The following is a 20,759-nucleotide window of genomic DNA, read 5'->3' as shown; positions in this document are numbered from 1 at the left end:
GAAAGGGAATATAAAAGAAAGTTAAAAAATTATGTGTCTTGTAACATCATTATGTGCCGTAATTTATCAAAAAGATGAATCCATGAAAATTATATTGATCACAGGACAATAACTTGTATTTTTAAAAACAAAATATGTAGGCATTATTCAGCTTCACCCAAAACTTAAATAAAAATCGTGACATTCCATCAAATTTTCTTGGTCACAACCATCAGCAATAATGCAAAAGTTATTTTCATTTACCCTCATCACAAGGGATCACAGGTATATGTAAATGTATTTGAATATACAGTATATATTATACTGAGTGTGTTCTCAGATCCATAATACTGTAAGGAATACCTTTACTACATAACTGTCTTTACCCAAGAGCTGTGATGAAAGAGTGAGAGGAAGGTCTGTCATTATGCAGAACGCACACACTATATATTAACTACACCATAGGGATATGATTTTTGGTTCATGTGTGATGATTTTAAGGTCAATCAAGTTCTAAAAGAGGTTCAAGAGTAGCACTCGTGGTGAGAATTAAATTTCGTATTAACCCCTTTATGTTTTGTATTAACCCCTTTATGTCATGTCTCCATGGTTGTTCAATCCGTACATGGATGGGGTAATAAAAGAGGTACAAGGTAGGGTAGTGGATGTTGGAGTGGCCCTATTGAGAGAGGGTAGTGTTTGGACACTCCCTGTACTGTTGTTTGCAGATGGTACTGTGTTGTTGAGTGAAGACAAAGGGGAGCTGCAAAGGCTTGGTGGATGAATTTGGGAGAGTGTGTAAGAAACTGAATCTAAAGGTGAATGTAGGGAAGAGTAAAGTGATGGTCTCTGAGAGAGGTGAAGTCAGTGAATGTACAGTGAGGATGGATGGTAAGGAATTGGAAAACGTGAGTACGTTTATGTACCTGGGTAGGGTGATGAGTAAGGATGGAGGTTTGAAGGGTGAAGTGCTTGAAAGGGTACAGCAGGGAAGAAAGGTTGCTGGTTCCGTGAAAGCAGTGATAAGAAACAGGGAAGTGAGCATGGAAGTGAAAAAGTTACTACATGACAGTATTCAATACCAACTCTAACGTATGGAAGTGAAGCTTGGACGTTGTTGGAAGGACACAAGAGTGAGAGCAGTGGAAATGAGTTATATAAGAGGAGCCTGTGGAGTCACATGGAGAGACGGGCTGACAAATGAGGACATAAAGAAGCATTGTGGTGTGGATATGGATGTGATAGGAAGCATTAGGAGGAATACATTGAGGTGGTTTGGCCATGTGGAGAGGACAGAGGGTGAAAGACTGACGAAGAGAGTGTATGTGGGTGAGGTGGAGGGGGGGAGAGAGGGGGAGGCCGAGGACGAGATGGAGGGATGGGGTGGAGAGATATATGAGAGAGGGGGGTGTTAGTTGGGAGTAGGGCAGTGAAATGGCGGGGTACAGGGCAATGTGGAGGCGATTTGTTTGTGGCCACCCCGAACAGGACTGAGGCGTCTAGCAATAGATAGATAGATAGAAGTTTCTTTTGACAATGCTCACATACCAAAATTATGTTTTACACAAACAACTACAGGTGGTCCCCTACTTACAATTGGGTCACATTCCGAAAAACTGATTGTAACCAAAAATGCATTTAATACACCTAACCAACAGAACATCATTGCCTTGCCATGCCTACCAAGCCTTTTAAACATGCTTAGAACACTTACACTGGCCTACAGTTGGGCAACATCATTAACAAAAAGCCTATTTTTTAATAAAATGTAGAATATCTCATGTAATTAATTGAATACTGTACTAAAAGTACGAGATCGTCAAGTCAAAAATTAGTAAGTCGACTGTTCGTAAAATGAGACCACCTGTATAACTGTCACAATCACTATTAATATTCAAATTAAAATTCAAACTCAAGAAGATCAGCAAACTACAGTAGTGTAAAATATGTGTCTCAAGGCAATACAGGTGGGTCCCATTATAAGACCACTCGATATAAGAGAAACCAATGATACAACCTGGGTAAATTAGGGGCTATTTTCGATATACAACCTCGAAAATCCAATGATATGACATTCAGTCTGAGGTGAAGTGTGAGGTTTCTAACTCAGTCATCCCTGCAAACACAGTCACCGCCATTTTCTCTCAACCTTAGAGAGAAATATCGGTACTGCTCAGCTGCAGCATTGCCAGATATGCGATAATTATCGCAAAATGCAATATTTTGTCACACTGCGATATGCGATAGCATTCATATGATAACGTGATAACTTTCATAATTTCATAATTTGAAAAATAAATCGGGGATTGCGAATTAACAAGTTTACTACAAGACTAGTACAACGGTAGGATTTAGTAACTCTTGCGATAACCAGTATTATATTCTGGTAGGTACTTAATAAATTCAATAACATTAACCCCTAAAAGACGGGTGTCTGCATATGCTGTCCAAGGGTACTAGGGCCAAAGACAGGTGTCTGCATATGTGGTCATACACCCCACCCCCCCCTACCACCACACCCACACACTACCTGCCACCCAACCCCACCCTCACCCCCAAACCCCCACCATCCCCTGACTCCTCCCACCATCCCCCAATATCCCCCACCACTCCCTACCACCCCTAACTCCTACCCTCCCCACCCTCACCCCCATCCCCCACAACCCCCAATCCTCCCAACCACTCCCCCCATCACCCTCCACCATCCCCCCACCACTGTCTGCTCCCCCCACCACCCTCCACCATCACCCCACCACCCTTCACCATCACCCCACCACCCCAACACCCACACCTCCCAAACAACCCCACCCCTCCAACCCCCACCAACCACCCCACCCATCACCCCCCACCCTCACCCCCACCTCTCCAAGCTCCCAGTCTCCATCCCTGCACCACTCCACAACCCCCACACCTCCCCCTCACAAATCCCCCACCATATCACACCCGCCGATTATGCCCATCCTTAACGTACTGCATGTCTAAACATTTCGATGCATGTCTTTTAGGAGTTAATTAATCACTCCACATATAAATATATTAATTCCACAGTAATTACTGATTTATGTGAAGAAATGCCTTTGTTTATGAGTGTGATAATTTTGATCAAAAAGCGATAATTTTAACGTGCCGGGTACGATAATATGGGATGGGGAATCTGGCAATGCTGCTCAGCTGGCGAACGCCAGGCCACCTTCCCACCTCCAACACAACATTACCACCTATAGATGAGTATTATGCATGTTTTATATGTTTAATTAATGTGCAGTCATGTTATTTGCATACTATTTGCTCTTTCAGGTGGCTTTCTCGACAGTTCAGTAACACAGATATGTTTGCTGCATTTGGTATCGTATATTTTAGCATGAAAACTTACCTTTGATGGGGTTCGTGAACCCAACCAATATTTTACCATTAGCTACGTGTTTCGTTATATGAGAATTCATTATACAACTATGCCAGATGGAATCTAACTGTTTGTATCTTCAGGACCTCCCTGTATACAGGTGATTAAGCTTATTCTGGATTTAATACATCTTTTTCACTCTCAAATGTCAGGACCAACTTGCCTAGCCCCGGGCTCCTATGCTCCTCATGGGGCAACGTATGACTGGATGATGGATGGATGGATTAACCATCATCTGCTGGGTAACGTCTATACATGTCACAATCTGGCTTCCATGGGGCCACAGGGTAGCAGTTATACACGCAAGTGTCTTCTCGCAAGCATTTGAACTGGCTGCCATTTCATCTCACACCAAAGGGTAGGGAGCGAGTCTCTCCACTGCACACACGAGAGTCAGTCTGTCCCATGCCTCTGCCAGATGTACAACAATACCTTCAGGTTCCTATTTATCTGATTCTGTCTGCACCGCCTGTAGCCAACTGCATCATCCACCCCTGCCAAGCCTCTTTCCAAGGACACCAGAAAAAGGGCTCAGTGATAGTGCCATAAGCATGCCTTGGATGTAACAGAGTCTAGTTTATATAGTAGTGAAGTTATAACAATGATAGCAAGGCCACTGTCAGCGCCGCAGGCAGACGCACGAACATGTCCTGCGCTTGTGCCGAAAATTAGTTCTCTTCCACACACAATTACTCATCAACGCAATGGCCTACAGACCTTTGGATACTTTCACTTGCAAGAGGAAGAGTTGATGAGTAATATGGCCTTTAATTTGTTTCCCTAAGTGCTATACTTTCAGAGATATTAACGTTTGAAGGCGAGCAATTTCTGGGAAAGTGCCTGTACTGAGGTGACGACTGAGGTAAAAATAACCCCAGCGTGCAGGGGTTAAAGGAATGCTGAAAGTGTGTGTGTGTGTGTGTGTGTGTGTGTGTGTGTGTGTGTGGGGGGGACTGATGCATGACAAACAGATAAACGATAAGCTCTGTACCACAATGGGCCCTCCAGCACTACCAGCCAGCCCAAGTGATACAAAACCGTATATTGAGTAACCTAGAGCCTGTTCATAAAGTGGAAGTGCTCATGATAGAAGGAGTGATTTTGATATTGTACTGACGAATCCACTTTGTGCACTGAATGAAGTGGTGGGAAAGGACATGGGAGGTTACAGATGTTGGGACCAACTGAGTCAAACCTGTTAGCTGGCATCTGAATACACAAACAAACTTCTCCAATATCCATCTGAACACTGTCATGCTTCAAGTATCTTTTTAAAAGTGGGTTATTCCATAATTATAACTTTATAACTGGTAGTCTGTAAACCAGGATATAGTAAACTTATAAACCAGCATAAGCCAATCCAAATAATCCTTAGGCTATTTCATATTACACACCTACAAACTCTTTCAGTTACAATGGGTTCAAATGAGCAGAAAGTTACTCACCTTAGAAGCTTCATCATATGCCACATCACCAACAAGGCGAGAACCAGACTTTTTGGTGGAATCTGGTGAAACATGGGTTATATGAAACTCATAATTGATAACAAAAATAATGAAAAAAGGAACACTTTCCTTTTGCAGTAGTTTCAAAACACAAAAATAAAATATGTATTTAACAAATCTTGGAATTTCAAACATGTGAATCCTTTCACAAATGTAAATCCATAAAATAAAATTATGTTTATATGGCTGTGATTAAACTGTCATAACCCAAAAGCATATTAATATATGACATGGGTAAAATACAAAACTACATCAGGATGGCACTGAAGTGGAACTATTAACAATGCCGTGTGAATTAGACAACACTGTATATTCATTCATCCATTCAAGCCTTCAAATTTCTCTGCTTCACCTCACAGTAAGACCATCTACACATACAGGTACTTCATGTAAGACATGTGCCAAATACAAAAATAAGCAGGTTTTTTTTTTTTTTTTTTTTTTTTTTTTTATGTGTCCGACTCTGGGCAAAGGCTCAGGGCCTATTTCTTGGGGGCAGTTGCCTATCCCAAGGCCCAGTAGTCCTCCTACACCTCCACATGTCACCACTTCGGCGCTAACACCCACCGTCCATACTGAATACATGCTAGGGCTGTCTCATACAGGACTGGTGTATTGGTATTAGCGGGGGTACTTTTACGACATGTCGGCGGGTCATCTGGTAGATCAGGAAAGTCTGCTTTTTATTAGGAAATTCAAATCCTTAAACTGTTCCCTGCCCCAGCCGAGATTCGATCCTGGGTCCATTAGGACTGCAAGCCGCCTCTCTACCGATTCAGCCACCGCCTCCCCCAGGAGGATGTGCCAAGAAGTCTCCCTAACTGATAAGAATGCAAGTTTATGTGATACATTAAGATACTGCATGCAATAATCAGACCTGGTATAGAATTGATGCCACAGTCAATGACCACTGCACCAGGTTTGACCCAAGATCCCTTAACAAACTCCGGTCGTCCAATGCCAACCACTAAGATGTCTGCCGTGCGCACAACAGCAGGGAGGTCAGCGGTGCGTGAGTGGCAGGTGGTGACAGTAGCATGGTGCCACTTAAGCAGCTCAGCCATGGGAGTGCCCACAATCTTGCTTCGACCCAGCACCACTGCATTAGCACCCTGGATTTTTGCACCTGACCTGAACCAGACACACAAACAAATCCCTCTCATAATCAAGATTTTAATTTACATGAAAAACAAGAGTTATGGGAAGTTTCTGCAGTCTCCATTCCTTGTTCTTCCTAAGAAAAAAAAAATCACTGTTACAACTGGGAGTTGATCATTAGCTGAGTTGTGGATACTGGCCCTGGACCAACACACAAACTTAATAACAAAACCCTGTCACAACTGAGATTTTTTTTTTCCAGGAAGGTGCTAGGAGGTGGGGACACCATATTTATATACTAATACCAAGATGAAGATTTTGTGTCTTCCAACTTCTGCCTTTCTTTTCTTTTCTTTCTTTCTTTCTTTTTTAAATAATGCTGCTCCATCTCATACTGACAATATATCACCACAAATTAAGCAACTGTAAACTGCTCTACAACACACTGCAGAACTGATATATAATTTCACATGATTTATGACCTCTTGCTATGCCTCACCTGTGTATCAACTCCATACAGCCATTAGGAGTGCATGGCAGAAAGCCTCCCTTCAGCATACCATGTGAAAGTCTCCCAGCACTGACTGTGGTCAAGCTAATGGAGAGAGATTTAACATTCCGATAAATTTCATGTTCTGAATACAGAATACAGTACCTCCTACATAAATTTTAAAAGGAAGTGTAACATGTACCGGTATGTAATATGTTTGCATAAGTCAGCATTGTTCACTTGATGGCTGTTGTGTCTCCTACAGAATCCTTGCACTGGTAAACAACTGGCTATGGCAATTTGCCAACTAGACAAACAAACAATTTATTACAGGTGATCCAAACATTATGCTCTCCAATTTTGAGTGCTTCAGAGAGGGCTTAGTCTCCTTTTGTGAGGAAAAACATTTTAGCAACCTCAAGATTTTTCTACTCAACCATGCAGGTACTGGATGTAACAAATAAATATATAAATAAATAAAATAAAGTACAAAGATGGTTATGGGACACTGGTACCACTGACTGCCATCCTTACAAAACATCAGGATTAGGTTGCATAATTTTCTGACTACCTTTCATACAGGTATATCTTCAGATTACAATATGAACAGAGTCACCTACAGATTTTAAATAATGGCTGCCAACAAATGGATTCACTAATTCATTCATTCATCATCCAATCCTACACTGTCCCATGAGAAGCGTAGGAGCCCAGGGCTAGGCAAGTTAGTTATGACATTTAAGATGAGAGTGACCAGCCTCACTCATCCCTGAGTGGCAATACGTGAGCAATAAACCCCAACCACTCCTTGGATATAAACCTTCACCAACTCTATCAGACTGGAGCACTGTAATTACCCACTAAATCACCAGGTGCCAAAATTTGGTTATATGGTTACCTCCCAGTTTAGTAAATGGTTTTCTGGTGTACAGGAAACCATTTGGCTTGTCACTCAGTGTAGTGTCACCCACAGGCAGAAGGAAGAGGAAAGAATGAAGGAAAGAAAGACAGAAGAGGGGATGTAAAGTCACCCATAGGCAAAAGGACGAGGAAAGAATGAAGGAAAGACAGAAGAGGATGGAAGGAAAGAAGGATGGAGGAGAGGAAAGGTCAGACACCCGAGAGCAGCACTACATCGAGTGAGTGGATGGTGAGCGCCCCTACCTACTACATTTATGCCACTATAATCAGTTCCACTTCAATTATATTCTCCAACATCTCCAGCATTATAATCCATAAAATATAACGTGCTACATTGGTGAAGAAAAGTTTTGCTCCATAAAACTTCTTATAAATTCCATTTACTAAAAATACATAAGGGAACTGGTTCACACAGCAATATGAAGACAGTACAGGCACAACTGATACAGTGGGACCTCAATTTACCTACAAACTTGGGAAACTGTTCTATCCAGACTAAAGATTTTTCTGGATACCCTTATGAATGAGTTATCTGAAGAATAATAAATATAGCATATTGGCTCACCATACATGGCTTTACCTCCTCAAAAATATATCATACCCTTACTAAGTCCGTGTACAAGCCTTTTTGAGCTTGGACTCTACTTTGGTTGTAATGATGAAATGACCCCTCCACTGGCTCCCACCAAACACACAAGGCCCCTGACAGACTGCAGAGTTAGCCCCATTTCAAAAAGATGGTTAAGTCCCATCTAGATCTTGAACTGAATAAGCTTAAGTTGATGCAAAAAAACAGGATTATATGGATATCACTTTAAATTTATTCCTTAGCTTTTATCATTCTTTTTCTGTGCCTGCCCTCCTCTCTTCCTATTTCTCCCATCTTTCCTGTCATTTCTTATTCCTTTTCTTTCCTTTACAGATGGCTTTACATTGAGTGACAAGCCAAATGGTTTCCTGTAAGCCAAGAAACCATTTACAACGCTGGGTGGTAACCATATAACCAAACCATACATGCTTCCTACATGTCAACAAGTGGGTTGGTGGAGGGTTGGTGCCCCTCCCTGTAAAACAACTAACTCAGTGTCAAATGGCCACCCTTTGCGGGATTGTGGTGTCTGGCAATAGATAGATAGATAGATAGACTTTAAATTTACTTTGGTAACAATATTATCAATATGTGCTGGAAAAGGAACGCCTGCACACAGTGGTACTGATATGTATATTTCACAATTGGCGGCTTCTGCCTTCGAACACTTCAAGCATCTTTTTTCTTTTATTTCATCTAATTTGCCTACATTTTTTCCATATAAAACCTGACTTCTCAAAAAAGTACACACCCATCAAAATTCTCAGATCATGCTCTCTGGATAACAAAGGTCTTACTGTATTTCAAATTTCGGTACTAGATCACAGAAAAACAAAAAGAAAACTTTCATAATTTAAAAATAGCACCAAGCATATATCTTTAACCAGAGAAGTTTCAATATACACTAATAAATATCCCCCCCAAAAAAAATTTACCAATACTGTACTGTACTACATGTGAAAAAAAATCGAGTAAACAATTTTCTCCTAGCTGGCTTACCCATCAACATCTTTGTCAGGAGACACAGTATCGAGAACAAGGTCTGAGTCTATCTCAGTGTCTGAGTCCAGTGGCATCTGTACAATCATGCCATGGATACTGGGATCTGCATTTAGCTTCTTAATCTCTTGCACCAGCTGTATGGAGGAAAATAATGTTAGGATTGCTTTATGTTTTCATATTATCTCCAGCCTCAAAACTTCAGCCCTCTCTCCTCCTACTGCATCTAATCATTGTATTCTGACAGGGAGAACATAAAAATTGCTTCATGTTTCTTACCCATTTTTCTAGGGAACCATATAGCACAACACACAATCAAACATAAACACACACTCTCTCTCTGATTCATACAATGTGTATTTGCCAATAATAAAAGTAACAAGTGGGGTTGGTGCAGGATTAGTGCCCCTCCCTGTAAAACAATTAACTCTAAGCCATTGGCCACCCCATCTGGGATACATGGTGTCTGGCAATGAATGAATGAATGAAAATGTAACAGCATAACTAATAATCATGTAATGTCTAAAGGGAAACAACACAATATTTAGCCTAGATGCATGAGCTAAGATATATTAAAAGGACTGCAGACATGAATAAAAAGGTAAAATGAAAAGACATGTAGAGGTAAATGGTACTGTACAGTACAGTGGGCTCTCGTTATGTGCAACTACCAGGTTTCTAACCCTCATCCAAAAAAGAATAAGAAAAACTTGAATACATAAACTTATGGAAAAATTAAACATTCACTCAAAACTGACTACAGTACACATACAATTTTTTACGCCCTCTCCTGCCTCATAACTGATGAAATTCTGTCTTTGGGCACTTAGCAGCTACTATTACACAAGGTTACTTAACATGTACTACAAAAATCATACTCTATGAAAACAATAAAGGCTATTGGGTACTTGCCTATGCCAAATTGAGTGTTGAGGATGGGGAGGGGGTGTACGAGGCTAAATGAGTGCCCCTTGACTTAGCTTACTTCAGGAAGCCTTAAATGTCTGTGGGGGACTTGTTTCCCAAAAAGGTAGTCCAGCCTTAGATTTGTCAAAATTCACAAGAAAGGGGAAGTTTGGATACTACTTAGCTACTTATTTCCTATGAGTCAAACATAATTCTGTCTGGTCCAGTCTCATAGCTGCTGCAAGAATTAGCATGAAAGGGGAACTATGGATATTTTGTGATTGTACCAGAAGTAGAATCATGAAAGTTGAATGCACATTATCAGAGCCCACCATATAAACAAAAGTTTTAATCTCTCAGCTGCATATAGCATTCCAGAAATGCCGATCAGTAGACTGCGTCATACATTCCAGAAGAGCCACGTGAAACATATTATGAACTTTTTGGTCATTTATCGCGCTTATGCATGCTTATGCTTGAAGAGTGGGTCGTAAATCATCAGTGTGGAGTGTACTTTGTCTGGCAAAACTATAACTATGTTTGGTTAGGTATAAGTGAGTCAAAATACATGATGAAAACACAATTTTTTTAAATGGTTTCCCCCAGCCACGAACAAAGGAGATGTCTAGGGCTGCCACAGCCTTGGAGTTTAACAATAGGCAGAAGGCTTCCAAGAGAATGCATAATAAAGAGGTTAAAGAAGGTAATGAAAATAATTTTTTCAAGATTAAAGAAAAATATGAATGGAGTAAGGTGAAGATGAAAAAAATAACCAATGAGGAATGGAAAGGGGATGAGGTGTAAATTTCCAAACTGTAGTTAATTTCAGCACTTCCTTCCCTGGGGGGTCTGAGAAAGAGCAAGTTAGGGTAGATTAACTTGTTAGGGTTAGGTTAAATTAATCCATTTGGATTAAGGCGGTAGGGTAAGTCAAGTACGGCAGAAATGTAAGTTTAAGTTACAATATGTCGTCAGGGTTAAATATAATAAACAGTGATCCCATGAAGACAATACTTAGCAAGCAGTGCTGATGTGGCCTACAAGATATAAATATATGACAGTGACAGGTTATGAGTGCAGTAGTGAGCTAGGATGGACCCAGTAGATTAATAATCACCTGTGACTGGGTGATGGTGCGAGGGAACTTGATGTGCTGCGCCTTGATGCCAATTTCTTCTGCTGCCTTCACTTTCATCCGGATATAAACATTGCTGTCCTCTCGGCCTCCAACCTATGTATACAGCAAGATTTACAGCAAACTACTATAGATAACTCGAAAAGGCTTCCATTTATGACATTTTTAGTATACCTCTTTGCTGACATATTTCATACAGAAACTAAACTTCACACACTGGCAACAGTTACTAAAATAATAAATAAAATCAACTAATCAAACATTTGGCAGCAAGTACTAAAATAATAAATCAACACCCAATATGCTTTGCATAACGATCTGTAGGCTTGGATTGCAATATCTATCTATCTACTATCTATCTATCTATAGTCAGATGCCATAATCCCACAAGGGATGACCTTTAGTCTCAGTTGTTTTACAGGGAGAGGCAATAACCCTCCACCATCCAACCTGCTAACACATAAGGAACACATGTGGGCTAGTTATATGGTTACCACCCACCACTGTAAATGGTTTCCTGGCTTACAAGAAACCATTAGGCTTGTCAATCAATGTAAGACCACTTGAAAAGGAAAGACGAGTAATGAAAAGTGACGTGACTAGAATGATGAGAGAAACAGGAGGAGAGAGGAGCAGACACAGCAAAAGAATGATAAAGGTGAAGGAAGAAGTAGGTAGCACTACATCAAGTAAGTGGATGATGGTCACCACTGCAGTCCTGATGGACCCAGGTTCAAATCCCGGCTAGGGCAGGGAACAGTTTAAGGATTTGAATTTCATAAAAAGCAGACTTTCCTGATCTACCAGATGACCCGCCGACATGTCATAAAAATAACCCCGCCAGTACCAATACACCAGTCCTGTATGAGACAGCCCTAGCATGTATTCAGTATGGACGGTGGGTGATAGCGCCGAAGTGGTGACATGTGGAGGTGTAGGAGGACTACTGGGCCTTGGGATAGGCTACTGCCCCCAAGATATAGGCCCTGAAGCCTTTGCCCAGAGTTGGACACGTTAAAAAAAAAAAAAAAAAAAAAAAAGTTGCCCCACGAGGAACATAGGAGCCCGGGGCTAGGCAGTTGGTCCTGACATTTAAGATGAGAGTGACCAGCCTCACTCATCCCTGAGTAGCATTACGTGAGCAATAAACCCCAACCACCCCTTGGATATAAACCTTCACCGTCTCAATCCGATTGGAGCACAATAATTACCCACTAAGCCACCAGGTGCCTAATAATAATATTCAGCTTACTCCCACACTACAGTATGCAAAGGCTGAGTACAGTAATCTCTCAATTATCTGGACATAATACAGCCAAAGGCATGTCCGGGTAGTGGCTACATCCGAATAATGAACGCTATTCCCCTACCATACACAGAACCTACCTATACCCACCTCCAATCTATACCTAACCTATTTGTACTGTACCTACGCTTAATTTGGCAGTGTGTTCTGGTCATTCAGGCATATTTGGATATCAAAACACACATAGCGATATCAAAAGTAATGGTAAACACCAAGAAAACCATGCGAGAAAACCAGTGAAAACCGAAAAACACCCTACCTATACACTACTGTATGTACAGTACCCCTCCTTATTTTGGCACTGTTTCGTTATTCTGGCATATTTTGACATCAAAACATACATAGGATTATCCAAAATAATTTCCAACACCATGAAAACCATTAAAAAAAAAAAAAACTGAAAAACCATAAAACACCCTACCTAAACACTACTGCATGTACAATACCCCTCCTTGTTTTGGCACTGTTTTCCAGTCATTCTGGCATATTTTGACATCAAAACATACATAGGATTAGCCAAAATAATTTTCAACACCAAGAAAACCATGAAAAAAAAAAAAAAAAAACACTGACAACCAAAAAATGCCCAACCTAGACACTACTGTATGTACAGTACCTCTCCTATTTTTGGCACTATTTTCGGGTCACTGTGCCATCTTGTGACCTCAAAACACACAGGAATATCCTAAATAAATTTTAGCACCAAGGAAACTACAAAAAAAAACAAACGTTACCTGCCGAAAAACATTCAGTTGGGGGTACTTAACACCCAGTGCACCACCCCCAGGCATCGTAACCTGCCACATCCAGCAGGTGTGGAGCAGACCTGTGTGGTCTAGTGGCAAACGGTAAAGCCTAACAAAGGTCTAGAAACTACTCCTCCTCGTCATCCTCAACCTGCCAGAGGTGAGCAATGACTGGTGACATGCAGTGGGGTGACACTGGCCTACCCCCCTCAGGAGACTCCAAAGACAGCCACAAACTTATGTCCAACCGAGACTCAACAGCTGTCGACATGCTCAGTTGCGGGTCCGAAGGTGAAGGCGGGAAACGAGCTGGTGGTGGTGAGAATGGGCTGGCACTTGTGGGGGTCGCAGACTTGAAGAATGAGTCAATCCTGGTCTGACAACAGGACCAACGACTCTGCCGGAGAATGACAGCATCCCGGACTCCCCACAGTTCCATCGCCAGGCGGAGCGGTAGCAACTCCCTGTCACAGTGTAGGTGCTCAACATAATCCAGCACCCCCTCCAGCTAACCACAGAAGACACTGAGACAAGGGACTGAAGGAGTTGCGAAGGACTGCAAGGTCAGGTTCCTCATCCTTGTCCTTATTAGTCCCGCTGTCCTCTTCCATGACCACAGAGGCAGCAGAGGCAAGCTCCTTATCACACATGGTCTGGTAACCAGGATCGCCGCCGCTGTCGTCCAGCCAATCCCGCACATCACTGACGTCATCCACCTGCTCTCCTGCTGTTCTAAAGTGACTGTGGAAATCATCCACACCAAACCCCCAAAAGTTGTGCTCAGCATTGATTCCCTGCAGGAGACGAGACTGACCGCTTTCGAGGGTTTTGACAGAGACTTCCTTCCACGCGTTCACCCAGTTGAATACTGCAGACTTCAAGTCGTAATGCCAAAGATTCTGCAAGGTCTGCTCCCCATGTGTGTCTTCGACTGCATCCTCATCCTCCAGCACCACCATCACCTCATTCAGGAACCACCGTCAGTGCAGTCATTTGCAGCCACGATAACACCCTAGTCCAATGGTTGAATCGAAGCAGTCATATTGGGTGGGAGAAACATGCACCTAATCGCCCGTCAAAAGCAACCAAATCCTTCTCAGACGGATGCGCGGGGGTATTGTGCAGGAGCAGGAGTGACTTCACCTTGTCACGAGTGATTCCAAGGACCTCCATTTGATGATGGATAACCTCCTTGACGAAACGTCTGTGGAACAAATCTCCGAAGATCTCAGTGGAAACCAGGCCTTCACAGAATGGTACCACACAATAGGCAGGCTATTCATCAACCCACGGAGACAACGTGATTATTTTGCATGCCCAACAACAACAGGTTTGAGGCAGTGCGTCCAATTAGCATTGACACAGCACTAAACAAAGACACGTTGAACAACTTCTGACCAGACACAGACTTCTCCCTTTCCTCAGCCAGAGTGTTGGTGGGAAAGGAGCGTTGGACCAGACCAGTTTCGTCAGTGTTATAGACTTGACCAAGGGCAAGGCCCTCGTCCTTGATCAGGCACTACACTTTCTAGTAAAACGGGTCTACTTCCTCCGCTACTGTGTCTAAGGCCTTGCTGTGTGACTTATGGCCAGTAAGTCCATGGTGAAGCTTGAAGCAAAAGAGCCATCCCTTGGATACCTTGAAGTCCCGCAGTTTGTGCAGGTGTGCACACTTCTCAGCAGCAGCCTTCACCTCAGTCCCATGCACTAGCACCCCAGCACCACGTTGCTGACGAAACCACATCAATGTCAACAGGTCGATAATGACATGCCAGGCCTGGACCATTACCTTCCTGTTGCCCTGACGTGTGCTTTCGTCAAAGTTCTGTCTGTACCACGTAAGTCTGTCGCATGACTACTTGATATTGAACAATGTTGAACAGGCTAGATCATATTTGCGAAAAATGTGTCCTGTGGTCAAGCCCACGTCAACCTTGCCCAGTATCTCATGTTTCTTCTCCAGACTCAGCACCTTCCTCTTCTCAGCTGGTGTTTCTTCTCCAGACTCAGCACCTTCCTCTTCTAAGCTGGTGGTGGGGCCATCACCACACACACAAAAATACAGCATAGGAGGGCCACAACCTGAAGAAGGTAGCGAACTACCACAAACGCAACCGCAATCACAGCCATTGTTGCAAGCAATACCACTCACGAGGGGCAGAAAGGTGGGAACTGAGGTGCAGGCTTCTGTTCGCTGGCAAGCAGTACAGCGCTGCCATATTGCACCCAACGGTTGCTTTTGAGCACAGAGGAAGCAACACACGGCAAACTGACATCTGCATATGAGGTTCACTTCCGTTTGGCCAAGCAAGGGTTAGTACGTGATGGCAACAGCAGATAACCAGTAGATCACCACCTCAGGCAGTGTATGACTAATGCAGCCTGCCTGGCGACTCTGACCATTCAGTAGGGAAGTGGGCAGGCATGCCTGGTGGGGGGTTTCTGCACTAATCCCGGAGGCCGGGGGACTCCCTCAGTGTAGAAGAGGATGGGTGGTTTTACCATACATTTACTCGTGGCTTATGGTCTGTGTTACACGCATGGTGGCCACTGGTACCTCTCAGCCAGGAACAACACTAGCCTCATCCGTTCAAAAATAACCATAGAATTTTCTCGAAGAAATGCCCAATGTGCTTCCCAGGCAAAATTACATAGGTTAACATAATCTTACCAAACCTAACCTATCCCATTAGGGCTGCTTGGCTAAGGTGGCTGACTGTGATACTGAAACGAATACCCATACCGAATGGAAGTGTATAGCTGCTGTTGCAGACAGCCACCATTCTTCTCCTAGATCTATCAACAGTGGTGTTCCTCAGGGCTCTGTCCTATCACTAACTCTCTTCCTTTTATTCATCAATGACCCTCTAAGCTGTACATCTAACCATATCAACTCATACGCTGATGATTCCACTATTCACTTTTCCATTCACTTCCCGCAGCATCCATCTCAGCAATTATTTCAACAAACAAGGGATGAGGATATGGCACACCTAATGTCTGACTTGGCTCGTATCTCTGACTGGGGTAAAAGTAATCTTGCTGTTTTTAATGCATCGAAGACTCAGTTCTTACACCTATCAACCCAACAAAATCTTCCAGATTACCCACTAATGTTTAATAATATCCAGCTTAATCCTGAATCATCCTTAAACATACTTGGGATTTCATTCTCTTGGGATTCATCTTGAAAAGATCACATTAGATCTCTTGTACAATCTGCTTTCAAGAGATTAGATGTGCTAAGCCAACTCCATACCTTCTTTAACCCCTGCACAGTTGCTGACTTTATAGACGGGTTTTATTTGCCCATGTAGAGTACAACTCTCATGTGCAGGGAGGTTCCCCACAAAGAGCTCTTCTCAACAAGATGGAGTCAAAGGCTTTTTGTCTCATTAACTCTCCTCCTCTTACTGGCTCCCTTCAACCTCTGTCTCTTTGCTGCATTGTTGCATCTTCATCTCTTTTCTATTGCTAATACAATGGTCACTGCTCCTCTGAACTGTATGCTTGCATCCCTCCACCTCTATGATGGGTGCATAGCACCTGTTTAGCAACAAACTCTCATCCTTTTTCTGTCCAACTGTGTAATGCATGAATTAACCATTACTCCCAGTCCCTCACTTATGCAACAGGTCAACTCTGGAACTGTCTCCATCTGTCTGTATTTCCTACTTCCTATGATCTCCAGTCTTTCAAACGCAGTGTGTCCAGGCATCTCAAAATTAACACGATCTTGAATTTGGCTCTCTGTTGTATTGTTTTTCTTTTTTCTTGGAAGGAACAGTTTGTGGGCTCCTGGCCTTTCGTTGCTTCCTTAAAAAAAAAAAAAAAAAAAAAAAAAAAAAAAATAAATCTCCCATGGGAGTCCATTTCTGAAGTCACAAGAGAGGGCTTCAAGTACCATGATAAACAAGGGGCTCAAGATTGACCCCTGATCCACACCAACATCCACAGAAAACTCACCATTTAACTCTCCATTCACCCTTTCCTGGGTGTAAGCACCCACAAACATAGCCATAAAAACTCTAACCAGCCACTCCTCGATCCCAAGCTTTCTCATTGCCCACTTCTCCACCTCCCTAGGGAATCAATCAAAGGCCTTCTCCAAATCAACAAAAACAAAGTACAGATCCCTTTTTCTTCCAATATATTTTTCCTGAAGCTGCTGAACAATGAATATGGCATCAGTGGTCCCTTTGCCTGGCATAAACCCAAACTGCATCTCATCAATATTCTCTCTTTCTCTAATCATACCTTCTCGAACACACTTCATTATGACATTATCTTCACTATCTGGTCCAAAAGCTTTATGCCTCCATAATTTCCTCTTTCCAGGGAATCACCCTTCCCCTTGTAACCATTTACAATTACACAGTACAGTATTAATATATCACAGAAAATTAGTGCAGTTATTCCTGTACTGGATCACTTCAACTACAAAACACTATACACTCACATAATTATGTATACTGTATAAAGATTCATTACCAACAAAAAGCCATACCTGAACAATTGCCAGACCAGGAGCAAAGTCCAGAAATTCTTTCTTGAGCTGCTCAACATCTTGCTTCAGCCTGTTACGCACATCCCTGCCAAAGCAGTACAGTAGTAGTGTATGTGGGGTGCAACTTGGCTACCCCTACAGAAGAGGTAACCCCAAATTACTGAACTTACACAGAAGTGCTGGAAAATGATGTTGAATGAAAAATTCCCCCTTGTTTCCAGCCTTACAGCATCGACAACCATGTCACATGGAAACAGACTCCACTGGTTACTGTATTTTACTGCCACTGCACAAAATTTACAGATTATTAAACAAACTACCCATTCAGGTGCTCAGTAGAGAAGTCGTCTGACAGACTGTGTTGAACTGATATTAAGTAAACACTTCTGTGTGTCCATGGCTTGCATTCTTGAATATTAATGATGCTTTCATACACCTCTTATTAGTGAGCTACTCTGCCTACTCTACCTCTATATCCTCATCTGCGCCTTTTACCTCTTTTTTTATACTGACACAGCTGGAACAAATAAACCAGATCAAGTGAATATTAATGTGCCACATGCAGAAATACACAGGTAAGGAAGAGATACAATACTAGGGAGACAGACAAGAATATGTGCTCTTGTTCTCTGTGCTTTAGAAATTAAATAAACATTAACCTGCTGAATCATTTAATAATTAGGGTCTCTAAACAACAAAGTCACAAGTCTTCATACTCACTGAGCCACCTCCTTCCCTGATAAAACACAAGCTTGATTTTCTTCAGACATCCTGAAAAACAAAATTCATATTAGCTCGCATCTGGCTCAAGCAAGTTCTGAATGAGGTAACATAAGGATGTGATTATCAGACCTATCTATGTTCTAGTTATACACTTTCTATCAATGTATACCACAGTTACTTACTGTATCACTGTTACAGATAGTTTTTCACTCCCTTTTATTCTGAAAGGCTCTGTGCATGCTTCCATGTACCAGTACTGCATAAATTATTAAATACTTGATACTATATGAAAAACAGGTCAACAAAGAATGGATCAACACTGGAAGAAATAGTACATGTAGCAGTGAAGAGTATGCATCCACCACAAAGGGGATCCATAACTGAAGGGCTTGATAGCATTCTGTTGATAATAACCCTGGAAGATGCTGGCAGTAGAAAAATAAAGTACAGATACTGTAAATTCTGATACTATAAATATTGGACATACTGATTATGGCCAGCATCAGTGAATGGGTTGGGATGGAGTTTGGTGGAACAGGCTACATGTGAACAGGCTGTTAGGGTTGAATATGGCCAGTATTAGTGAATGGGCTGGGTTGGGGTTCAGTAGAATACATGTGAATAGTATGAGTTAGGGATAAGTATGGTCAGTATCAGTCAATGGGTTGGGTTGGGGTTTTGCAGAATATGGTATATGTGAATAGGCTGAGTGAGGGTTAAGTATGGCCAGTATCAGTGAAGGGGTTGGGTCAGGGTTCAGTAGGGTATATACCGGTATGCATCGGTTTAGTTATGGTTCTATCAGATTCAACTTAACAGGTTAGGCTGAGGTTCAGCAGGGTACACCTGAACCAGTTAGGTCAGAGTTTTGTATTGTGCATCTGAATAAGTTAGGTTGAGTAAAACTGAATGGGTTAAGTTGTTCTGTAGAGTACATATGAAGAGGTCTAGTTAGGGTGCTGTTGGGTACATTTGACTGAATTATAAGTTGGGGTTCAGTAAGGTACAAGAGTGTGGGTTAGGCGAAAGTTTGGGAGTTATGATTATGACATGCTGTAATGTGAGGGTTCAGTAAGATACATTAAACATGAATGGGCTACATTAGAGATCAATACAGTACACATCAAAAGGTTTGGCCAACTTTGATTCCACAGGATTAACTTAGGCTTTACTGTAAGAAACCAGAAGCAAGGACATACAAGTACAGAGATGATGGGAAGGTTGTATGGCAGTGAAGCAGTCAGGTTGACTCTCTGGTAACCTGACACTAACCACAGAAAGTGGAACCATGCACATGTGACACACTATCCTACAACTACTTCATACATCATCATCATCAGTGTGTCAGTCTACCATTGGACAAAAGACTCACTCATCTTTCTCCACTCTGAACCTGTTGTTTGTTAGCCTGCTCCAACATGGTTCACCATGTTTTTGGATCTCATTTTGATTCCCTACCCCTTCTCTTTCTCTCTCTCCTCTCTGTCAGGGCTGTAGGACTATTGCCTGACCTATTGCCACACACACACTCATAGAGGCATAGGAGGGCATCAAGGGTCAGTTACAACCTGTCAAATGAACCACACTGTTTTGTCACCTTCAAAGTCAGGGGTAACGGTATACACTTCTCCTTTTTCTCCTATTCCCTTTTTTATTCTTACTCTCCATATCCCCTCTTCAGATACCTCTCCACAACTAGGTCCTTGTTTCACAGAGGGGTGAACCTAATGACTGAATGTCCTTACAAGGGGTAACCCTTTTGGTAACATTCGTGACGTCACTCCTATGCTATGTACGCATCACATCTACATCACTCCTGATGACCAACCAACTCTTAACAAATTCTTGACCTATGAAAGGTCATAAAATTTTTCTTACCAGAAGGAGGCAGTGTTGACCATTAGTTCATCCTACTTCCCCTCTCATTTCCACTCAAGAGAGCTTGATTTCTCTTAGTCTCCACAAAGGGAGATGTGTTAAGTGTCTTGCCCTGAACCTCCACCCTCTGTCCCAATTGCTATTTGATATTAGCAGAGTACAGGTACCCCTTATTAACTCCCTGTGACTGTCTGGTTGCCCAAAAGGTGATTCCAGCCTGACCATATGTCTTCCCCATTATGATTCCAGCTTGACCATATGTCTTCCCCACTGTTTATAAGTGTCAAAAGGTGGAAATCATTGCCAAAGAATTAAGCCTAATAGTGCAGTGCAGTGACATTACTGGGGGTGTATCAGATGTTGGGTGGCATTAGGAATTCCATTATTTTTCCTCTAGCAACCAATTTATTTTGTGGCATGAACGGTTGATGAGAAACTCAATACTCAGCGCACCTTGTAAACAAGTTGTGTTATAATTACACTCAATGAACTTGCAATTATCCAACCTTACTGCTTGCTCCCTACATTCTGTAGAATAATTATGGTAATTAAGCTAAACTGATGAGGTGACCAT

The 20,759-nt window shown here is 42.2% G+C and overlaps 1 protein-coding gene across 3 annotated transcripts in view; it reads right to left on the bottom strand.

Moving 5' to 3' along the window:
• pug (pug C-1-tetrahydrofolate synthase, cytoplasmic) overlaps positions 1-20,759 on the bottom strand; it is a 105,639-nt gene that overhangs the window by 71,253 nt on the left and 13,627 nt on the right. For all 3 annotated transcript variants that reach the window (XM_080276922.1, XM_080277441.1, XM_080278010.1), the window contains exons 2-8: positions 18,305-18,355; positions 17,585-17,669; positions 11,008-11,121; positions 8,985-9,121; positions 6,485-6,580; positions 5,765-6,018; positions 4,828-4,889 (exon numbers count right to left, since the gene is read on the bottom strand). In XM_080276922.1, the coding sequence (XP_080133048.1) occupies positions 4,828-4,889; positions 5,765-6,018; positions 6,485-6,580; positions 8,985-9,121; positions 11,008-11,121; positions 17,585-17,669; positions 18,305-18,354 (798 nt within the window). In that variant the 5' untranslated portion in view covers position 18,355. The remainder of the gene's footprint in view (positions 1-4,827; positions 4,890-5,764; positions 6,019-6,484; positions 6,581-8,984; positions 9,122-11,007; positions 11,122-17,584; positions 17,670-18,304; positions 18,356-20,759) is intronic.

This window comes from Coenobita brevimanus, chromosome 1 (genome assembly GCF_032717465.1).
Source record: "Coenobita brevimanus isolate Jiangsu-jjx chromosome 1, ASM3271746v2, whole genome shotgun sequence".
Lineage (NCBI taxonomy): Eukaryota > Metazoa > Arthropoda > Malacostraca > Decapoda > Coenobitidae > Coenobita > Coenobita brevimanus.
Note: the sequence above shows the minus strand (reverse complement) of the source record. Positions and strands in the feature narration are given on the sequence as shown.